Source organism: Xenopus laevis, chromosome 7L (assembly GCF_017654675.1).
Source record: "Xenopus laevis strain J_2021 chromosome 7L, Xenopus_laevis_v10.1, whole genome shotgun sequence".
Classification (NCBI taxonomy): domain Eukaryota; kingdom Metazoa; phylum Chordata; class Amphibia; order Anura; family Pipidae; genus Xenopus; species Xenopus laevis.
In genome coordinates, this window is record NC_054383.1 from 118,729,258 (window position 1) to 118,749,525 (window position 20,268).

At 39.9% G+C, this 20,268-nt stretch overlaps 1 protein-coding gene across 2 annotated transcripts in view; it reads left to right on the forward strand.

Annotated features, from left to right (window-relative positions):
- flt3lg.L (fms-related tyrosine kinase 3 ligand L homeolog) overlaps positions 1-20,268 on the forward strand; it is a 56,681-nt gene that overhangs the window by 16,441 nt on the left and 19,972 nt on the right. The window contains exons 1-2 of one of the 2 annotated variants that reach the window (XM_041569622.1): positions 15,031-15,110; positions 17,828-17,945. In XM_041569622.1, coding sequence (XP_041425556.1) covers positions 17,877-17,945 — 69 coding nt within the window. In that variant the 5' untranslated portion in view covers positions 15,031-15,110; positions 17,828-17,876. Of the gene's footprint in view, positions 1-15,030; positions 15,111-17,827; positions 17,946-20,268 lie in introns of those variants that run through there. The other variant, XM_041569621.1, reaches the window with a different exon arrangement.

Consider the following 20,268-nt stretch of genomic DNA (forward strand, 5'->3'; position numbering starts at 1 on the left):
AAACTCCGCATTTTAGTGAATTAGCACTGTATGAGAAAATTTTCGCCTGGCGAAGTGTGGCAATGGGTGCAAAGTGGTCGCTGTTGACTCTTCGCTGGTTAGTGAATCTGCCCCTTGGAGCGGAAGGAGAGAAATTTTGCCATTCAGATGTATTAGGGCTATTGAACATTTTGTAACACAAAAAAGAACACAGTAAGGGTCATTTATAACAATATGTGCAGTGTGCAAGGAGCTGTTGCATATGGAAATTACCAAGTTTACCCATAATGCAAAGTTGTACCCTTCATGGATGCCTGATAACTCTCTTTTGGAGCAAAACCTCTTAAAACTCCTTATATTAGTGACCCTATCTGCGTAACATCTCCTAATATGACAAGATCCCATCTTGTTTCCCCTTTAAATATGTAACTACACTTGTTTCTGCAAGTCTTGTGGCACCAACCCCAATAGATAGGATCCATAAATATCAGAAACAGAGCTGACCACGGATAAATGACAAAGATAAAAGCAAAAAAATAGGAAAATATGTTTTATTTTATTTAAAAAATTGTCAGAATGCATTTTCAACACAAGTTCTATTTATTGTGCTCTTTTATATCAGAGGTGTTTTGGGGTGTATACTGTCCCTTTAACATATATTCACTGCTTTTTGTTTTATCTTATTAATAATTACTAAAAAAACATTAGTTGTAGTCTGTATTGAGCCACAAGCATGTGGAATGTGATGGATCCCTAATTATAGAAAGACCGAAGAGCTTAAACTCATCTTTATAGCCCCTTACACTTCATGGAACACATGAACAAATGGCCGTGTGCAAGGGCTCTATAAAAGAAGTATTATCTCTAGATCAAACACAGTGCTAGTAATATTTATTAAGGTTCGAGTTGTGTTTTTCACGAAAATTCAAGTTTATTTTTTTAATTCACAATTTCGGGTTAAAAGAAAAGCTTGAATTTTTTAAAAAAAATAAAACCCTTACGCCTGGCGAATTTGCGCAACGGACGTAACTACGCAAATTCACTAACACGCGCATTGTTCTGAACGCTACCTTTTACGCTAGACTTCCTTGGCCACCTCAGACCAGGCGAAGCGCAATCGAGTAGATAGGGATTGCTTCAAAAAAAGTTCAAATTTTTTCTAAGTCCCAAAAAACTCTGGCGTTTTTTCTATATTATGGGTGATGGGCTGAAAAAGATCGAAATTTTTTTTGGGGCTCCCCTCCTTCCCCCCTACATTTCCTATCTCATGGCAACTTAACTATACAGTTGCACATGTGTAGGGCAAAATAAAAATTTTATTTGATGTTTTGAAGGTTTCCCAGGCATTTGTAGTGATGCTACATATTCCTCCATTGAAATTTGGATTTGGCGCCGTATGCAAATTAACCATCGCTAGCTTAACTTCGCTTCGCTTAGCGAATCAATGCTAGTGCAACTTCGCAACCTTACGCTACCCCTGAGCGCAACTTCGGATTTTAGTGAATTTGCAGAGCGCTGGCGAAACTACACCTGGCGAAGTGTGGCGAAGTGCGGCGAAGTTACGCCTGGCGCAACTACAAATCTTAGTGAATTTGCCCCTTCATGTTTGATTTTTTCTTTTGGAGGGTTTTGCCTGAAAACTCGATTAATTCGATTGATCTCGCTGAAAAGTTAATCAGTTTTCTGGTTGTTAACCACAAACTTGCTGATTCGAGTTTTTCCCATTCAAGTTTTTTTTTTAAAATTAGTTGTGAGTTAATTCTAGTTAATTTGACGTATATTGAACTCTAAGATTCAACCTTTGATAAATAACCCCCTAAGTGATCAATTAATTGGCATATATATCATTTCCTGAGAAGAATTGTTCAATGATCAATCGTGTTATTACCCTATGTCATATTATAGTGTGTTAATCATTTGTCATATTTGGCAGTTAAAGCCCATGCAGCCACCCCATGGATGGTCCTTGCTCCTTTTATGTATGATCTGCATTCTAGCATGTCCATTCCTTTTCCCAATGACCCAATGTTCATAGGTGGTAGAGAAAGCAGGTAGACCAGACTTGGAATGTCACATATAGATGACGCACAGGCTCAGTTGTCAATTCATTTGGTTTTGGGTGGGGCTTCTAGCTAAGCTTTTGTAAGACAAGATTAGTTAATAAGTCAATCCTCAGTAAATAAGCACTTGGCTAGGGGATGAGAGTGTTATTAGGGTTTACAGCAGCAAAGGCTACATGACTTAATCTGCACCGAGGGGTAAGTAAAACGTTAGGGGCATTTGCCTCGGGTAACACTTAGGGGCAAATTTACTAAAGGGTGAAGTGACTAACGTTGGCGAAAATTGGCCAGTGTGACATCATTTCAGTACTTCGCCGATTTACTAATGGGCGCTGGCGTAAATTCGCTAGCGGAGGAGATAGACTCTAGCGCTAGTTTGCTCTGGCGAATGGACGTAACTACGCAAATTCACTAAGATGCGGATTTTAATGAACGTTACAGACTTGCCTTTGCCACCTCAGACCAGGCGAAGTGCAATATGAAGGGGACAACGAACCGACTGCTACTGGAACCTTTGGATTTCATCTGACCAACAATGCCTAGCATTCCAGATCCGGGGAACTTGCACAAAGAAACACCAACGAGTGGATCAGAATAACAAGTTCCGTTTATTGAAGGTCAAACATAGGCTTATATAGGTTATAAGTAAAGACGTCCCAATATAGTGACGTATCAGCATAGTTATTAGCAAAGTATATGTCTGTAATAGGTATATCCTTCAGGATGGACAAGATAGAAAAGAGACAAATATGTGCATGCGCGTTAGCTAAGATATTTTGTCTGAGGCAAGCTGATAATATTGTTTATAGTACATGATGATACTTATGCAAGGTTGTCTAAGAAGAGACAGTACAGGGTCGTACAGAAAAACAAGTACAGAGGCCTACAAGGGTCGGCACGTAGGCATGTTAACCCTTCACAATAGAGTAGGACTTCCTCAAAAAAAGTTGAAAATTTCTATAAGTCCCAAAAAACGCTGGCGACTTTTCAGTTTTTCAGGGAGATAGGCTGCAAAAGATCGTAAATTATTTTTAGGGTACCCGGCTTCCCCCCTACATTTCCTAACATATGGCACATAAACTAAACACTGGGCTCATGTGTAGGGCAATATAACACCTCTATTTTATTAAGGTTCCCTGGACTTGTGTAGCGTAATGTATTTGCTGCAACATATACGTCCATTGAAATTTAACTTGCCACCGTATGCAAATTAGGCAACGTTAGTGCAACTTTGCTTTGCTTGCCAAATTAACGCTAGCAAAACTTTGCCATTGTTCTGCACCCGGGACGCAACTTCGCATTTTAGTGAATTAGCGCTGTCCTGGCGAATTTTCGCCTGCCGAAGGGTGGCGATGTCAGCGAAGCCGTCATTGGCGAATTTTCAGAGGTTAGTGAATTTGCCCCTTAGGCTGGGGGAGGAGGGAGGGGGTTTATGTAGGGTAGGGCTTTTTTAACGTTAGGGTTGGATTCTCCTTTAACTTGGCTACATATGTAAAATAAGTGATAGTCGTGTAATAAGGGTATTATTAAATATTGACTTGTTAATTTGGCAAGGGTAGCAGCAAAGTAAATTGAAAAAAGACAAGTCTTGGGATTTTACACCCTGAGAATGGCAGGGCCACATGGAGCTCAGGTTAAAGATGGAGTAAATGAGAATTTACTCTGGCTCCTAGGGGCATCATATACTTCATCACAGCAGGAGGGCTGCAGTTATCCAACTATTATCCAACTGTTGTATCTCAATATAGATATTTACAAAAGAACCCTCATTTTTATGTTTTTCAGGGGACCAGGAAAAAATTATGTAAAATCTGGGAAAATGTAAAATCAGGGAAATGTGTTAAAGTAACTTTTTCTTCAAGTACTGAAAGGATATAAGCCCAGGAGTCTGTTTTACTTTGAGATACAATATTTAGTGTGTTAATAACAAGGGTTAAACATTGCAGTGTTAATGTTACACTATGGGGGACACGTGCAAGACTCTCTGTCAGTAGGGTTGCCACCTTTTAAAAAAAAAATTACCGGCCACTGGTGGGTGCCGAAAATAAAGGGGCGGGACGTGACACAAAAAAGGGCGGAGCTGAGGAGGGGCGCCACAAAAGGGGCGGGGCCACCGCCCGAAGCCGACGAAAATGTAAGTTTTCATCGGCGGGCAGGGGATTTTGTAAATGGTATTACAAATTACCGGCAGCTACATTGCCGGTAAATTTGTAATACCGGCCCCGGCCCTGGCAGGTGTTTTACCGGCTAGGCCGGTAAAATACCGGCCGGGTGGCAACCCTATCTGTCAGTCACATACACAACCTAAACAATAAGTGATTGGTGCAGGACTGTATAAGGGGCAGACTCATTGCAATTGACCATTTACAGGCAGAACCATGGCAAAATATATAAGTGCTTAGTATTTTAAACCTCTTTATTTCACAAATAATAACATTCATAGAGTGGAAAAAAGCCGTTTTTGGAACATCAGGGCAACATTTTGATGTAAAATTGGGGGAAAACATTACTTAAAACCAGGGCAATGCCCCCATTGAAATGCATTATAAATTGGTGGGACCACAAATAAAAAATGTAAAATGTAAACTTAAATTCAGGGAACTTAAAATCGTGGTTTCACTGTATTTGTGTTCTTTTGGGGGATTTTGGAAGCGTAATGCTAATAGACGCTCTGCCTTTCCTTCGTTTTAAGGGTTAATGTTGCAGGACTGACGAAGCATACATCGTTCCCACCAAGCCATAGTCTTGTATTAATCCCCTGTACAAACAGGTTTCAGAAATTAAAATGCAAATGGCAGAAAAAAATTGGTCTTGAATAACTTATTCTTCATTCATCTCTGCCTAAGGGTCAGGCCACACAGGGCTTTTGGGGAGATTTGGTCGCCTGGCGACTAATCGCCTTGTTTTTCGGCGACCAATCTCCCCAAGCGCCTACCCTGACTCTGCGCCAGCTAAAACGAAAAAAACGCACTAATCACACGCTTCGGGCAACTTCGGAAAACGAACCGCCGCGTGTGATTAGTGGTGGTGTTTTTTAATTTTAGCCGGGCGGCGCAGAGTCAGGGAAGGTGTTTGGGGAGATTGGTCGCCGCAAAAACTAGGCGATTAGTCGACCAAATCTCCCCAAAACGCCCTGTGTGGACTGACCCTAAATCTGCACCAAAATAATTGTCTAGGGCTCCTTTTCAAAGCCCCTGTGTAGGAGTGAAAGAGCATTAGGGGGTCCCCCATAGTGGAATAAATTCCCCCAAACAAACCTTCAAATATACACTGAACCCATCAAGAGTATTAGATTGGCCAAACATTAACATAAAAACTGGTTATTGGATATTTCTCTGCAACTATAGCTCATAATGACCCCATAAATTCTCCAATACCATGGAGGGGCACAATTGGTGAGATTGGCAGGTGTGTGATTTTAAAATATCGAGATACATTTGTTGTTGCATTTGGTTCTACCCTATGGAATGCAGAAATGGAATTATATTTCATTTACTTTTGGATATACTGTACATGAAAAATGATGTTTGATTGAATTTGAGTGCATGCCAAGTACACTGATGCTTTATTTACATTACTTTGTCTTTATTGAATGGAGAAAGGCTTAGTGGCCCCACGCTGACAAGATTTTAGGGACTTTCCATTTTGAGTGAACATGTGGCTCCCCAGCAGGCAGATCCTAAAGGACTTTCCCACGTGGGGCCACTATTTTGAATTATACGTCAAGTATTTGTTTAGATGCAGAAGGATTTATGTTACTTGGAAGGGTGTTTCTGCATAATGGAGAAGTTCTTCTGAGTTCAGCAATGGTTTTAGGCAAGTTTATTAGTAAGAGATCCACCCACACCCCTTAGTATTTACACAAACTTTCTCTCACTTCTGAAGTTTTGTAGGGCCCCTCTTCGACATCTGTGATTTGTTGATCTGCTTGGTATCTGGCCTAGGAATTTATGCATTGTCACTCCTGCTTGTCCAACTACCTCTTTAAAGGAGAACTAAAGCTTAACTAGAAATAGGCTACACATTATGTTTCTGTACCAGCCCAAGGCAACCACAGCCCTTTAGTAGTAAAGATCTGTGTCTCCAAAGATGCCCCTGTAGCTCCCCATCTTTTCTGCTGATTCACTGCACATGCTCTGTGCTGCTGTAACTTACTGAGCTTAGGGACCCACTCACAATATACAGTACACATAGGGGCAAATTCACTAAGAATCGTAGTTGTGCCAGGCGCAAATTCGCCGCACTTCGCCAGGCGTAGTTTCGCCAGCGCTCCGCAAATTCACTAAAATCCGAATTTGCGCACAGGGGTAGCGTAAGTTTGCGAAGTTTCGCTAGCGTTAATTCGCCAAGCAAAGCGAAGTTTCGCTAGCGATGGTTAATTTGCATACGGCGCCAAATTTCAATGGAGGAATACGTATCAGCACTACAAATGCCTAGAAAACCTTCAAAACATCAAATAAAAATTTTATTTTGCCCTACACATGTGCCCACTGTATAGTTAAGTTGCCATGAGTTAGGAAATGTAGGGGGGAAGGAGGGGATCTTTTTCAGCCTTTCACCCATAATATAGAAAACACGCCAGCGTTTTTTGGGACTTCGAAAAAATTTTCACTTTTTTGAAGCAATCCCTATTTACTCTATTGCGCTTCGCCTGGTCTGAGGTGGCGAAGGAAGTCTAGCGTAAAAGGTGGCGTTCAGAACAATGCACGCGTTAGTGAATTTGTGTAGTTTCGTTCATTGGGCAAATTCACCAGGCGTAAGGGTGCGAAGTAACACTAGCAAAATTATGCCAGCGTCCGTTAGTGAATTTGCGAAGTAACGAAAATGCCCGACGCTAGCGAATTGACGCTAGCGAATTGACGCTAGCGTTCGGCGCTTCGGCGCTTAGTGAATTTGCCCCATAGAATAGAAATGTCACAATATAAGGCTGATTAGTAATTAATACAGATAATTACTACATGGCAGCTCAGAAACAGTGCAATTAGCATCAGAATTTAATAATCAGCCCTGTAGCATCAGCTTATATTACAGACCAACTTCATTTTCTGCTGAATATTTTGCGATTAGGTGCAATGAATAGGGCTTATGCCAATTGTTATTAATTCAGAAATATGCATTTTTTTTGTTATTTCTTGGGTTAAACAGGGCAAAATCTGAAAAAAACTGAAAGTAGCATCCTGGCTTGTACTTCCTGGCTTGTAGGATGACAATAAAAACAAATCAGAAGTCAGCCTTGATGCCCTCTCTATAATGAGCTACTCCTTATCTAAAAGCCTAGCAGACTGCAGCTGCGGGAAGGGTGTTTATACTGAGTGATTATTGTTTTGTTTCGGAATTTGTACGCCTAAGAAAGATAAGGGTGTCCATGGAAAGAGGACACTTTTAGGTAGATGTTTAGTTATATGCCACCATACTACAGTCTGGTTTTTGGGTCAATTTCCTCCAGTTCACACTAATCTGTCTGTATTATATTATTGACACAGTAATTCCCTTTTGGAGATCCAGCGAGACCAAGAGCAAGTATAAAATTGGATCCCCTAGTATGCAAACTAACATATTATAGCTAACTTCTCACTGAGTTTATTCACATTATTATATGGGTTGTTCACCTTTAAATTAACTTGTAGTATGATGTAGAGAGTGCTATTCTGAGACAGTTTGCAATTGGTCTTTATTTTTTATTTGCGGTTTTTGAATTATTTCGCTTTTTTTTTCAGCAGCTTTTCATCTTGTAATTCCTGGCAGCTATCTGGTTGCTAGAGTCCAGTTTAACATGTCAACCAGGTGGTGGTTTGAAAGGGAAACAGGAATACTGTATCAATATAGGAAGGCCTAAATAGAAAGATAGAATAACAATAATAACTGAAGCCTTACAGAGCAATAGTTTTTGGGCTGCTGGGGTCAGTATCCCCCTTCCCCCTTTGAAAGTTGGAAGCAATCAGAAAAGAAAGGCAAATAATTAAAAAACTAAAAAAAATGAAGGCCAATTGAAAAGTTGTTAAGAATAGGCCATTCTATAACATACTAAGGGGCAAATTTACCAACCTCCAAAAATTCGCCAGCGACGGCTCACAGCGCAACACTTCGCCAAGCATAGATTCGCCAGGACAACGCTAATTCACTAAAATCTGAAGTTGCGTCCAGGAAGCCGAACTCCGAAGTTGTGCTAGCGTTACTGCACCAATCGAAGCGAAGTTGCGCTAGCGTTGGCTAATTTGCATATGGCGGGAAGTTAACGTTCAATGGATGTATATGTTGCAGCAAATACATTACACTACACAAGCCCAGGGAACCTTAATAAAATAAAATAGAGTTGTTATATTGCCCTACACATGAGCCCAGTGTATAGTTTATGTGCCATATGTTAGGAAATCTAGGGGGGAAGACGGGTATCCCCAAAAAAAAATGTACGCTCTTTTTCAGCCTATCACCCTGTAAATGGAAAAGACGCCATCATTTTTTGGGGAATTGAATAATTTTCAACTATTATTTGAGGAACTCCTATCTACTCTATTGCACTTCGCCTGGTCTAAGGTGGTGAAGGCAAGTCTGGCACAAGAGATAACATTCAGTAAAATCCGCATCTTACTGAATTTGCGTAGCTACGTCCATTCGCCAGAGCGCAAATTCGGCAGGCGATAGGGAGTGAAGTACAACTAGCGAAGTTACACCAGCAACTGTTAGTATATCAGCGAAGTACCAAAATGACGTCACTCTGGCGAGTTTTCGCCCGCTTTAGTCACTTCGCCCTTTAGTAAATTTGCCCCTAAGGGTGGTGGCACACGCTGCTACTTGGGGAGATTAGTCGCCCAGTGACAAATCGCCTTTTCTTCAGCCGACTATTCTCCCTAAAATGCCTTCCTGCTGGCTAGAATGTGAATCACCGGCAGGATGGCACTCGGATCACTTCGGCTTTCCGGCAATTTCGGGAAAAACAAAGCTAACCTGAACCTTTAAAAGAGAATGTGTTACATTATCCCTATGGGGGGACCTCATTTGTGCTTTACAGCATTAACTTTATGAATATACTGTCAGTTCCATAGCGCTGCACGCTTGCTTGCCATTAACATCTATATGCAAATTCCTACATTCCTGCCAATGTTTATGCTATAATTTGTCTGTGCTGATGCTACAGTATATAAACAGACCTCAGGGATCAGACGTTTAGGGATTCAAAGACACATGTTTTACAGGCTTGGGAATAAAACAGACATCATGATCCTGTAAATAATGAGAGCTTGTAAGGAATGGTAAGCTTTGTTGTATGTATGTGGAGGGGAGGCATAGATTTGGGGTTTTCTCTGTGCGCTATATTTTTCTCATGTGTAAATGAATATACACAAAACACAACATATAGAAGTAAATGTTATGCACAACTGGAATGTTTGTTTATTCATGAAAAAAAACTGAATGTAAAAAACTTGATTGAATGCAATCGGGGGAAAACTTGAATACCTCTAATAGATAGCGTTATAGCCAAAAAAAAAGTATCGAGTTTTTGAGCTCAAACCACCATAAATCAGAAAATCAAGGCAAAAAACATCTTCAAATGGTTCAAGGAAGCCATTGACTTCTACATGACCTGGACAGGTTTTAGCTGGAGTATTTTCGGATTTGGGCTTTTATCAGCTGCGGCGTATAATAAATCTTTTGAGTTTTTTTTCCACGAAAAATTCTATTTTTTTAGTGAATCTACCCTCAAAAAACCTGAATTTAAATCAGAAAATCAAGGCAAAAAACATCTTCAAATGGTTGAAGGAAGCCATTGACTTCTACATGACCTGGACAGGTTTTAGCTGGAATATTTTCAGATTTGGGCTTTTAGCAGCTGTGGGGTATAATAAATCTTTTGAGTTTTTTTCCATGAAAAATTCAAATTTTTTGGTGAAACTACCCTCAAAAAACCTGAATTTAAGAAAACAGAACTCAACCTGTGATAAATAACCCCCATTGTGTTTTATGATTAATACTAGACTTCAAATATGTAAATATTAAACGTTTATGTAACAATATGTTTAGTAATATACACACAGTAACTCATTGTCAGTCTAATTTTTAATATGCTGTCCAGCTGCTATCCATGTTTTCAGTTTCTGAAGATTTTTGAATTTTTTTCAGTTTTCAATTTGAGTTGCGTTTCATTCATCCTTTCTAGCAGTGTTTTTACAGTGCAAACACCGATTCATGTTTTTCCCTCATTTTACGCAATTATTTTGCTGACCACCATTCGGCCAGGATTCAACCTTTTTCAGCAGGATTAGGATTCGGTCGAATCCTTCTGCCCGGCCAAACCGAATCTGAATTCTAATTCTAATTGGCATATGCGATTAGGGGTGGGGAGGGATATTTGGTGACTTTTTGTCACAAAACAAGGAAGTAAAAAAATGTTTTCCCCTTCCCATCCCTAATTTGCATATGCAAATTAGGGTTTGGTATTCAGCCAAATTCAGCCAAATCTTTCGAAAAGGATTCGGCCGAATCCAAAATAGTGGATTCTGTGCATCCCTACATGCTACTACTTGCAATCCAGGTATAGAATCCGTTATCCAGAAAGCTCCAATTTACTGGTAGGCCATCTCCCATAGGTAGGGTTGACACCCGGCCGGTATTTTACTGGCCTAGGCGGTAAAACACCTGCCAAGGCCAAGGCCGGTATTACAAATTTACCGACAATGTAATTGCCGGTAATTTGTAATACCCTTTTCAGCCTTCTGGCCATTGTGCGTGTTGCTCCACCCCTTTTGCATCACAGTGCGTGGCTCAGCCCTCTTTTGCATCATGGACCGCCCCCTTTGGTTCCCGTCCCCACCACCGGCTAGTAAACTTTTTCAGAAAAGGTTGCAAACCCTACCCATAGGGGCATATTTACTTACCTACGAATTTTTGCTTCGGGAAACTTCGCCATACTTTGCGCAACTACGTCTGCTGTTATTTTGTACTAATATGCATATTTATCAAAATGTCTATTTTCGTCTCTGCAAAAGAATGCTGGTGTACTTTCACCAACGATAATTCATCAGCGCAAAGTTTTTTAGCGAATTTTCTCTAGCCTTACTTTCTTCTAAGAAAATAAAAGGGATCCTTTATTGTCCTAGACAATCCTAAAACAAATGTGGCATGAGCTTCAAATGGTTAAAAATAGTGTAAATAACATATATTTATCAGTTACAACATTTTTTATGACTTTTTTTGGAGAAAAGGATATGATGTCACTGACATAAATTAATGTTGAGGATGTAGCTTCATTTCATCAACTCAGAACCTGGAGAAATAGACTTTGGCACAAAGGATAACAAATAGAAACTTTCACACTTTGATAAATTTAAGGATTAACAATTATTCGCCTGGAAAAATGGCACAAAACTTCTCCAGCGCTCTACTTTTTCACTAGCGAATGGTGTTAGTCGACTTTAGTAAATAAGCGATGTCCTTGCGAGTTTTCTTTTTTCATCTTTTGGTTTTTTTTGGTGACTTTTCGCTAAAAAACTCTTTGCTCTTTAGTAAGTATGCCCCATAGACTCAATTGAAACCAAATAACTCACATTTTTATAAATGATTTCCTTTTTCTCTGTAATAATAAAACAGTAGCTTGTACTTGATCCCAAGTTATAATTAATCCTTATTGGAGGCAAAACAACTCTTTTGGGTTTATTTAGGGGCCGATTCACTAACTTCGAGTGAAGGATTCGAAGTAAAAAAACGTCGAATTTCGAGTAGTTTTTTGTGCTCCTCGACTATCGAATTGGCGTAAATTCGCCTGAGAAGAATGATTCCAATAGATCGAGCTCAAAAAACGCTGCGAATATTCGCCATTCGATAGTCGAAGTACTGGATCGAGCGCAAAAACGCTGCGACTATTCGCCCATTCGATAGTCGAAGTACTGTCTCTTTTAAAAATACTTCGACTGCCTACTTCGCCACCTAAAACCTACCGAATTGCTTTAAAAGCCTATGGGAAAGTCCCATAGGCTTGTTTTCCAAGTTTTTGATCGAATAAAAAGGCATTCGATCAAATGAAAATCCTTCGAGCGAATATTCGATCGAGCGCCTATTCGCCTGGCGAATATTCGCCAGTTTGACTATTCGCCAGCGCGTAAATTCGCCCGAATAGCCTATTCGATTCTATTGGATTCTATTCCCCAGTCGAATTTCGAGGGATTTAACCCCTCGAAATTCGACCCTTGATGAATTTGCCCCTAAATGTTTAAATGATTTTCTAGTAGACTTAAGGGATGAAGATCCAAATTACGGAAAGATCTGTTATCCGAAAAACCCCAGGTCCCGAGCATTCTGGATAAAAGATCCCATACCTGTTCTGATTAAGGATTTACAAGTGACTCAAACACAAATTGTTGCTTATTTTCATGTGACTCAAAATGCAGAAATGCATTTTCTGCATGTAAACGGAACCTTAGACCCTAGAGCAGGGGTGTCCAACCTGCGGCCCAGGATGGATATGAATGCGGCCCAGATTGAAACGCTCAGTTCCCGACGAAACATCATAATAATATGTCTATTTAATATCCAGGTGTCCCATATTCCAATGTATAGCTCCATCTGGTTATCCAACTGGTATTGTAGTTCTTTACTGTGTATTTTCTTTACTTTTACAAATCAAAAGTGTTTGTGTATTTCATGTGTGGCCCCAGACAATTTTTCTTTTTCCAATGTGGCCCAGGGAAGGCAAAAGGTTGGACACCCCTACCCTAGAGGAATATTGCCCTAATGCACAATTGGTTGATTAGTTGTTAAAATGGTAATTACACAATGGCACATACTAATGAAAACGTATGTTATAATGAAAATGGTTTGTTTACATGAAGCAGGGTTTTACATATGAGCTGTTTTATGCAATATATTTTTATAGAGACCTACATTGTTCAAGTTTTCCTTTAAAGGAGAAGGAAAGCTACAGAGGAATTTTATTGCCAATAGATTAGCTGCAATAGTGCAAGCTAGAATGCTATATTTATTCGGTAGAATGTTTTACCATACCTGAGTAAACAGCTCTAGAAGCTCTCTGTTTGTTTAGGATAGCAGCTGCAGTATTAGCTTGGTGTGACATCACTTCCTGCCTGAGTCTCTCCCTGCTCACTTATAGCTCTGGGCTCAGATTACAGCAGAGAAGGGAGGGGAGGGGAAGAGGAGCAAACTGAGCATGCTCATGCCCAGGGCAAGGAGGTTTAAGCTGAAGGCAGGAAGTCTGATACAGAAGCCCATGAGTACACAATAGAAGGAAAGAAATGCCGTGTTTCTTTTGACAGGGGACTCAGAGCAGCATTACTTTGAGGGTTTACTGGTATATTTAGGTGGACCTTTCTGATAAGGCTTACTTAGTTTAACCTTTCCTTCTCCTTTAAATAATGTATAATGGTGAGTTGCTGCTAATTGCACATTATGCCAAAAAAAAAAAGAAAAAAAAAGAAAAGTTTTTGGGTGGAGGAACACTTCAAAGTGACTTTTGCCCTAGTAGTTATTGAAAAGTGAGAAGTATGAGACATGTAAGAAGATAATTCTGCTTGCGGTATTTATAAACGAAATATAATATGCTCAAAAATTGGATACTCAGTTCTTACAGTAACTAGAGGCAGCTGGGGCAATGGGTGTTGCCTGAATCAAGATCCTTACTTTGACTTGTGACAGAGGCAGCAGTGTAAATAGAAATTATCTTGTTTCTTGAACTGCATTCATAAGCTCCTCTTATTTGGCTCCAAGGAGCCAAAAGCTTGTGCCAAAAGTTTGCTCATATATAAAACTCTGCTTCAAGTAAAGAAACCATTTACATAATAACATACGTTTTCATTAGTATTTGCCATTGTGTAATCCTAAATAGAAAATGATAATTTTTAACAAGTAATCAAACCAATTGTGCATTAGTGCAATATTCCTCTAGGGTCTAAGGTTCAATTCAAATGCATGTAAATAAATAACACATGAAAATAAACAACAATCTGTGTTTGAGTCACTTGTAAATCCTTAATCAGAACAGGTATGGGATATTTTATCCAGAATGCTTGGGACCTGGGGTTTCTGGATAACAGATCTTTCTGTAATTTGGATCTTCATACCTTACGTCTACTAGAAAATCATGTAAACATGAAATAAACCCAATAGGTTGGTTTTGCTTCCAATAACGATTAATTATATCTTAGTTGGGATCAAGTACAAGCTACTGTTTTATTATTACAGAAGAAAAGTAAATTATTGCTAAAAAATTGGATTATTTGGCTTTCTGGATAAAAGGTCCCATACCTGTATTATAATTTTGTGTGCCACAAACATTAACGACATTAATAGGTATATAATGTATAAAGGAGTTTTACGATTATACACACACATGGAACACTTTTCTCTGGGCTTGTTACCACCCATAGCACTTAATCTTCACTCAATTATATTCAGGTACAGGTATTAGACCAGTTATCCAGAATGCTCAGGACCTGGAGTTTTCCAGAGAAGGGATCTTTCTGTAATTTGGATCTTCATTCCTTAAATCTACTAAAAAATCATGTAAACATTAAATAAACCCAATACTCTGGTTTTGCTTCCAATAAGGATTAATTATATATTAGTTGGGATCAAGTACAAGTTACTGTTTTATTATTACAGAGAAAAAAGAAATCATTTTTAAAATTTGGAGTATTTGGATAAAATTGAATCTATGGGAGATGGCCCTTCCATAATTTGGAGCTTTCTGGATAATGGGTTTCCGGATAACAGGTCCCATACCTGTAATAATAAAAGGAAACATCTGGTTACTATGAATTGTAGGTCAGTGGAGGTCATAGCGACCATCCTAAACCACGACCCATGTGACTCCATTGGCAAACCTTCAATTGTTTTCTGGTGCTGGTATACTTTACAAAATGCTTTAATTTCAATAGCTGTATATATATATGTATGAACATTTGCCTGGGTGTGCCGCAATATTGGACATTGGATAGACTTTAACTCTGTAGCAGAGATTATAAAAGGATAATTATCTTTCACTTTCATTCTTGTCGTGGAGATACGTATATAGTCTAAAATGGGGTGCCCAGGAATACAGCAGGGAGACGGCAGGGAGCAAGGGTAAGGTCTCACTGACTCCTTACACATCTATGTTTAGATATCATTACATGTAGGGGTGTTAAGTTCTGTATTTAATTTTGTTTGTGTGAATGTAGTTCATAAGAGAAAGTTCTCTCTGACTTTTTCTGGATTATTTGATAATTTTTGACCTTTGACTTTTGCAAAAACTGAGCAAGGGGCAGGGCTGATGGCATTAGGGGTGGAGCAGTGAAAACAATGGGGTTATGACATATAGTCAGGCCTGGATTTGTGGGAAGGCCACCTAGGCCCGTGCCTAGGGTGGCAGGATTTTAGGGGGGCGGCATGCTGCCCAACCACACCCACATTGGTTCAAAAACACTGGGGATGCACAGGAGATATAATCTCCATGAAAATTTGCACGAATAAAGGGGGGGGGGACAGGGGTGACAAATGGCAGTGGGCCTAGGGGCGTCCGCTATGTAAATCCAGCCCTGCATATAGTTCATGTTTGTGCCTCACATGGGTGGGGTTTTTACATCAGAGATGGTTATTGGCAAGATTATTGTTGGGCTTTCACAAGGCTAAAACAAAAACAGTCAGTTGTGACCCGAAGAGCCCTAAGAAAAACGGAACTGTTTTTGAGTGACAGGTAGGTCTAATATGTCTTTTAGAGGGGCTCTTTGTCCTAGCAGATGAATTGGATCTGTCTCAAATAATTTATTCCATCATAAACAAGATCTAACAAAATAACTGACTATGTCACATAACATTGTAGAGAGACAGGATTTCCATTGCAGCTGTTTATTTAATAGAGTGAGCTCAATCATTCAGGTCTAATATGTCTTTTAGAGGGACTCTGTCCTAGCAGATTAATTGGATCACTCAAATAACTGATTCCATCATGAACAAGATCTAACAAAATAACTGACTATGCTGTTCAACATTGTAGAGAGACAGGATTTCCATTGCAGCTGGTTATTTAATAGAGTGAGTTCAATCATTTAGGTCTAATTTGTCTTTTAGAGGGACTCTGTCCTATCTCAAATAACTGATTCCATCATTAACAAAAGCAAACAAAATAACTGACTCTGTCGCACAACATGGTAGAGAGACAGGATTTCCATTGCAGCTGGTTATTTGAAAGAGCAAGCTCAATCATTTAGGCAAAGGGTGCATACCCCTCTAGACGTAACTGTCAATCAAAATCTGACCCAGACTCCTGCATGAAGAGAGAATGAAGAGTGACAGATGCTGAGAGTGGGGAAAAGGAAGAGTAACTTGATAATTTCATAAACTGAAATAAGAAACTTTCTGAATAGAGAATCAATTACAAGTTCTATAGAACAGTGAAATGAAGCTAATATTAAATTTAAATGTTCGGGCCTGTAAGTACATTATACCTCTAGATGTAGGTGTAGGGTTGCCACTTGTCCGGTTTGGAAAACCGTACAGGATTCCGTAAGATTGATGCCAATCCCCATGTCATAGCTCCGCCCACCAACCCACCCATGCAATGTCCCCGCCCCACCTACAACGTCATTGGCACGCCCAGAGTTCCCAGCGGGAAAAGGTGGCAACCCTATGTAGGTGCCACACCATCCATGAATTCCCCTGAAACCCTTTACTGAAGGCAGGGACAGATTCTGTAAAAGATCACGAGCAGCCTTCCTGCAAGCTGTTGCCAGAGGCATAAACTGGTTTAATCATATTCCTTTTCGTTTCAGTTTAATAGGGATCATCTGTATGTATGATGGAGGAGATATTCATGCAGAGATAATGCATGGGGCAAGTAGGACAGCAGATGGAATTATTGACTGGCATATTATTTCCATGTATTGAATTTCAGTATTAGAATTTTACAATTGTTAGCCCTATCTGGGGTTTATTTAATCATATACAGGTGCAACTCTGCACAGGAAACACATCACAACCAACAGTACATTTGCTTTTAGTAGTATAACTGGCTATGCATTTACTCTTATTTCAGGTTAGAGTCCTATAGAGACCGGATTTGTAGAAAGGCCACCTAGGCCCGGGCCTAGGGCGGCAGGATTTTAGGGGGCGGCATACTGCCGAACAACACTCACATTGGTTCAAAAACACAGGGGATGCGCTGGAGATACAATATTTTTTTTAATTTCCTGTGCACCAATCCCAATTGCTCCAGTCCAGATGATGAAAATTTGCACGAATAAAGGGGAGGGGACAGGGGCGACAAACTGCAGTGGGCCTAGGGACGCCCACTATGTAAATCCGGCCTTGCCTGCACGGGTCCATTTTTTGGGACCCGTCCCGTTCCCGCAACCTACAATCCGCAACCTGCATTCTTACCTGCTTGGACCTGCTACCCGACCCGCAAGTACCTTATCCGCAACCCGCTGACCATCAAGAATCAGGAAGTGCTGTCATTGTAAACTGGAAGTGACGTCATCGGAAGTAGACGTGACCAGAAAAAAGGAGTAAATATCACTATTGAGAAGACCCGCCGACCAGTGTCTATACCCGGAACTTCTAACCGCAACCCGCAGGGCACCGCAGGTTTGTTTGGGTAACCCACGGGTACCCGACCCGCTGCAGGACTCTATTTCAGGTTACAGCACTGGTGTGGAAGACACTTCTCGCTGTTTGGAACATGATGGTTTCGAATATTTCCCCTTAATTAATTGTTATACAATTTTATAGGGAAGTTCTGGCATTATAGTGGATTGCACTTTCACTTATGGTTTATTTAGTGTTTTCTTTCTTTCTCTTTCCAGGAGGTTGTGACTCTTTGACACAGACGTTCTGTTCTTCAACAATGAGGAGATGAATTTTTGCCATGGGGCTCACTGCACAATTTGGGGTTTGTGCTACATGACACTGAGACCAGCTCTCGTGAGTTTCATTCTGCTTCTTTCATATTTCCCAATGAGTGAGGCCCACATTTTACAAGTTAAAGGGGTTGCTCAACTTTAAATTAGCTGTTAGTGTGATGTAGAGAGTGATATTGTGAGACAATTTGCAATTGGTTTTCATTTTTTTTATTATTTGTGGTTTTTGAGTTATTTAGCTTTTTATTCAGCAGCTCTCCAGCTTACAGTTTCAGCAATCAAATAGCTAGGGTCCAAATTACCCTTGCAATCCTGCATTGATTTGAATAAGAGAACGGAATATGAATAGAATATATTAATATATGATATATGAATAGAAAGATAAATAATAAAATGTAGCAATAACAAAACATCTGTAGCCTTACAAAGCATTTGTTTTTTGGATGGGGTCAGTGACCCCCATTTGAAAGCTGGAAAGAGTCAAAAGAAAAAGGGAAATAATTAAAAAACAACTACTAAAAAATAGAAAATAAACACCAATCGAAAAGTTGCTTATAATTGGCCATTCTATAAAATACTTAAAGGTGGACCACCCCATTAAAGATAAGGCTTCTCCAGTAATAAGAGGACATTGGTTTGATTCTGGAACCTGCTTCCTCCTTAAAGGGATTTTTTTCAAAATGCATCAGTTAATAGTGCTGCTACAGCAGAATCCTGCACTGAATAGAGAAAATATATTTTTTTATATTTAATTTTGAAATCTGATATGAAATCTGACATGAAATATTGTCAGTTTTCTGACATGAAATATTGTCAGTTTCCCAGCTGCACCCAGTCATGTGACTTGTGCTCTGATAAACTTCAATCACTCTTTACTGCTGTACTGCAAGTTGGAGGGATATCACCCCTCCCTTCCCTCCCCAGCAGCCAAACAACAGAACAATGAGAAGGTAACCAGATAACAGCTCCCTAACACAAGATAACAGCTGCCTGGTAGTTATAAGAACAACACTAAATAGTAAAATCCAGGTCCCACGTGACACATTCAGTTACATTGAGTAGGAGAAACAACAGCCTGTCAGAAAGCAGTTCCATCCTAAAGTGCTGACTCTTTCTGAAAGCACATGATCAGGCAAAATGACCTGAGATGCACCTACACACCAATATTATAAATTAACAAAATACACTTGCTGGTTCAGGAATTAAATTTTATGTTGCGGAGCGAATTATTTGCAGTGTAAACAGTGTAATTTAGAAATAAAAACTTCACAATAAAAATCATGACAGAATCCCTTTAATAAATAAAATAAACTTGGGATATACACATTCTTTATTAAGAAAAAGCATTTCTAGACAGAAAGCAACCCAGAGGTCCTTGCTACATACTAAAGAAAAATTCTCATTAAAACGATATCTGAGTTTGGAATGGGAACAGCAGGACTGCATATTTGCTGTCTGTCCTAATGAGGAATGAAATATTATAGGGTTGAATTACTTTCTATCAATGTTCATTCATCTGTGGATATTTAGTAAAAGCTCTTGTTAATATTTCTTATATTTAGACTAATTTTTTTTAGTGAATAAAGGAACACTTGGCATTGAGTGCTATACGCTTCTCAAGCAGCTGTGACTGGAACAAGAAAAGGGAGTTAATTGGTAATGTAAGGAGATAGATGGGCATGATTACACTTAAGGCCTTGTTCAGACTAGAGCTCCAAGTGTTCCATTTGGAATAACACTGACTTTTACATTTACAGACAGTTGGTCCCAGCTGCCTTCATTCTGCTGAAGCTACAACAGAAGGCTTTACTCACACACATATTCCAGCACAACCAGACTAATTATCATTGCCCTTCCACTATTAGGCCATCCAGTCACAAACCTATAAAGAAGGGGGCCCCCGGAGGACCGAAAGAAATATAGCGAAGGAGCCATGACAGAGTTAGGAAAGGGACCCAGGTGAAGTTGATGGCAAAGGTTTTTAGGAAACTAATTCCAGGCAGGAGTTAATGGGGTGTGGAATAAAAGGAAATGAGCAGGACAAGATGGAGTTGGATGCCATTTTTACCTTAAAGGAGAAGGAAAGGCTGTTTGCACTTGGGGGTGCCAAATGTTACCTGAAACCCGGGCCAGATAACTTTAACCCCCCCTCCCCGGGGGGAACAATGGGAAGGTAACCAGATAACAGCTCCCTAACACAAGATAACAGCTCCCTGGTAGATCTAAGAACAACACTCAATAGGAAAATCCAGGTCCCTCTGTGACACATTCAGTTACATTGAGTAGAAGAAACAACAGCCTGCCAGAAAGCAGTTCCATCCTACAGTGCTGGCTCTTTCTGAAAGCACATGACCAGGAACCAGGGTTCAGGAATGAAGTGTTATATG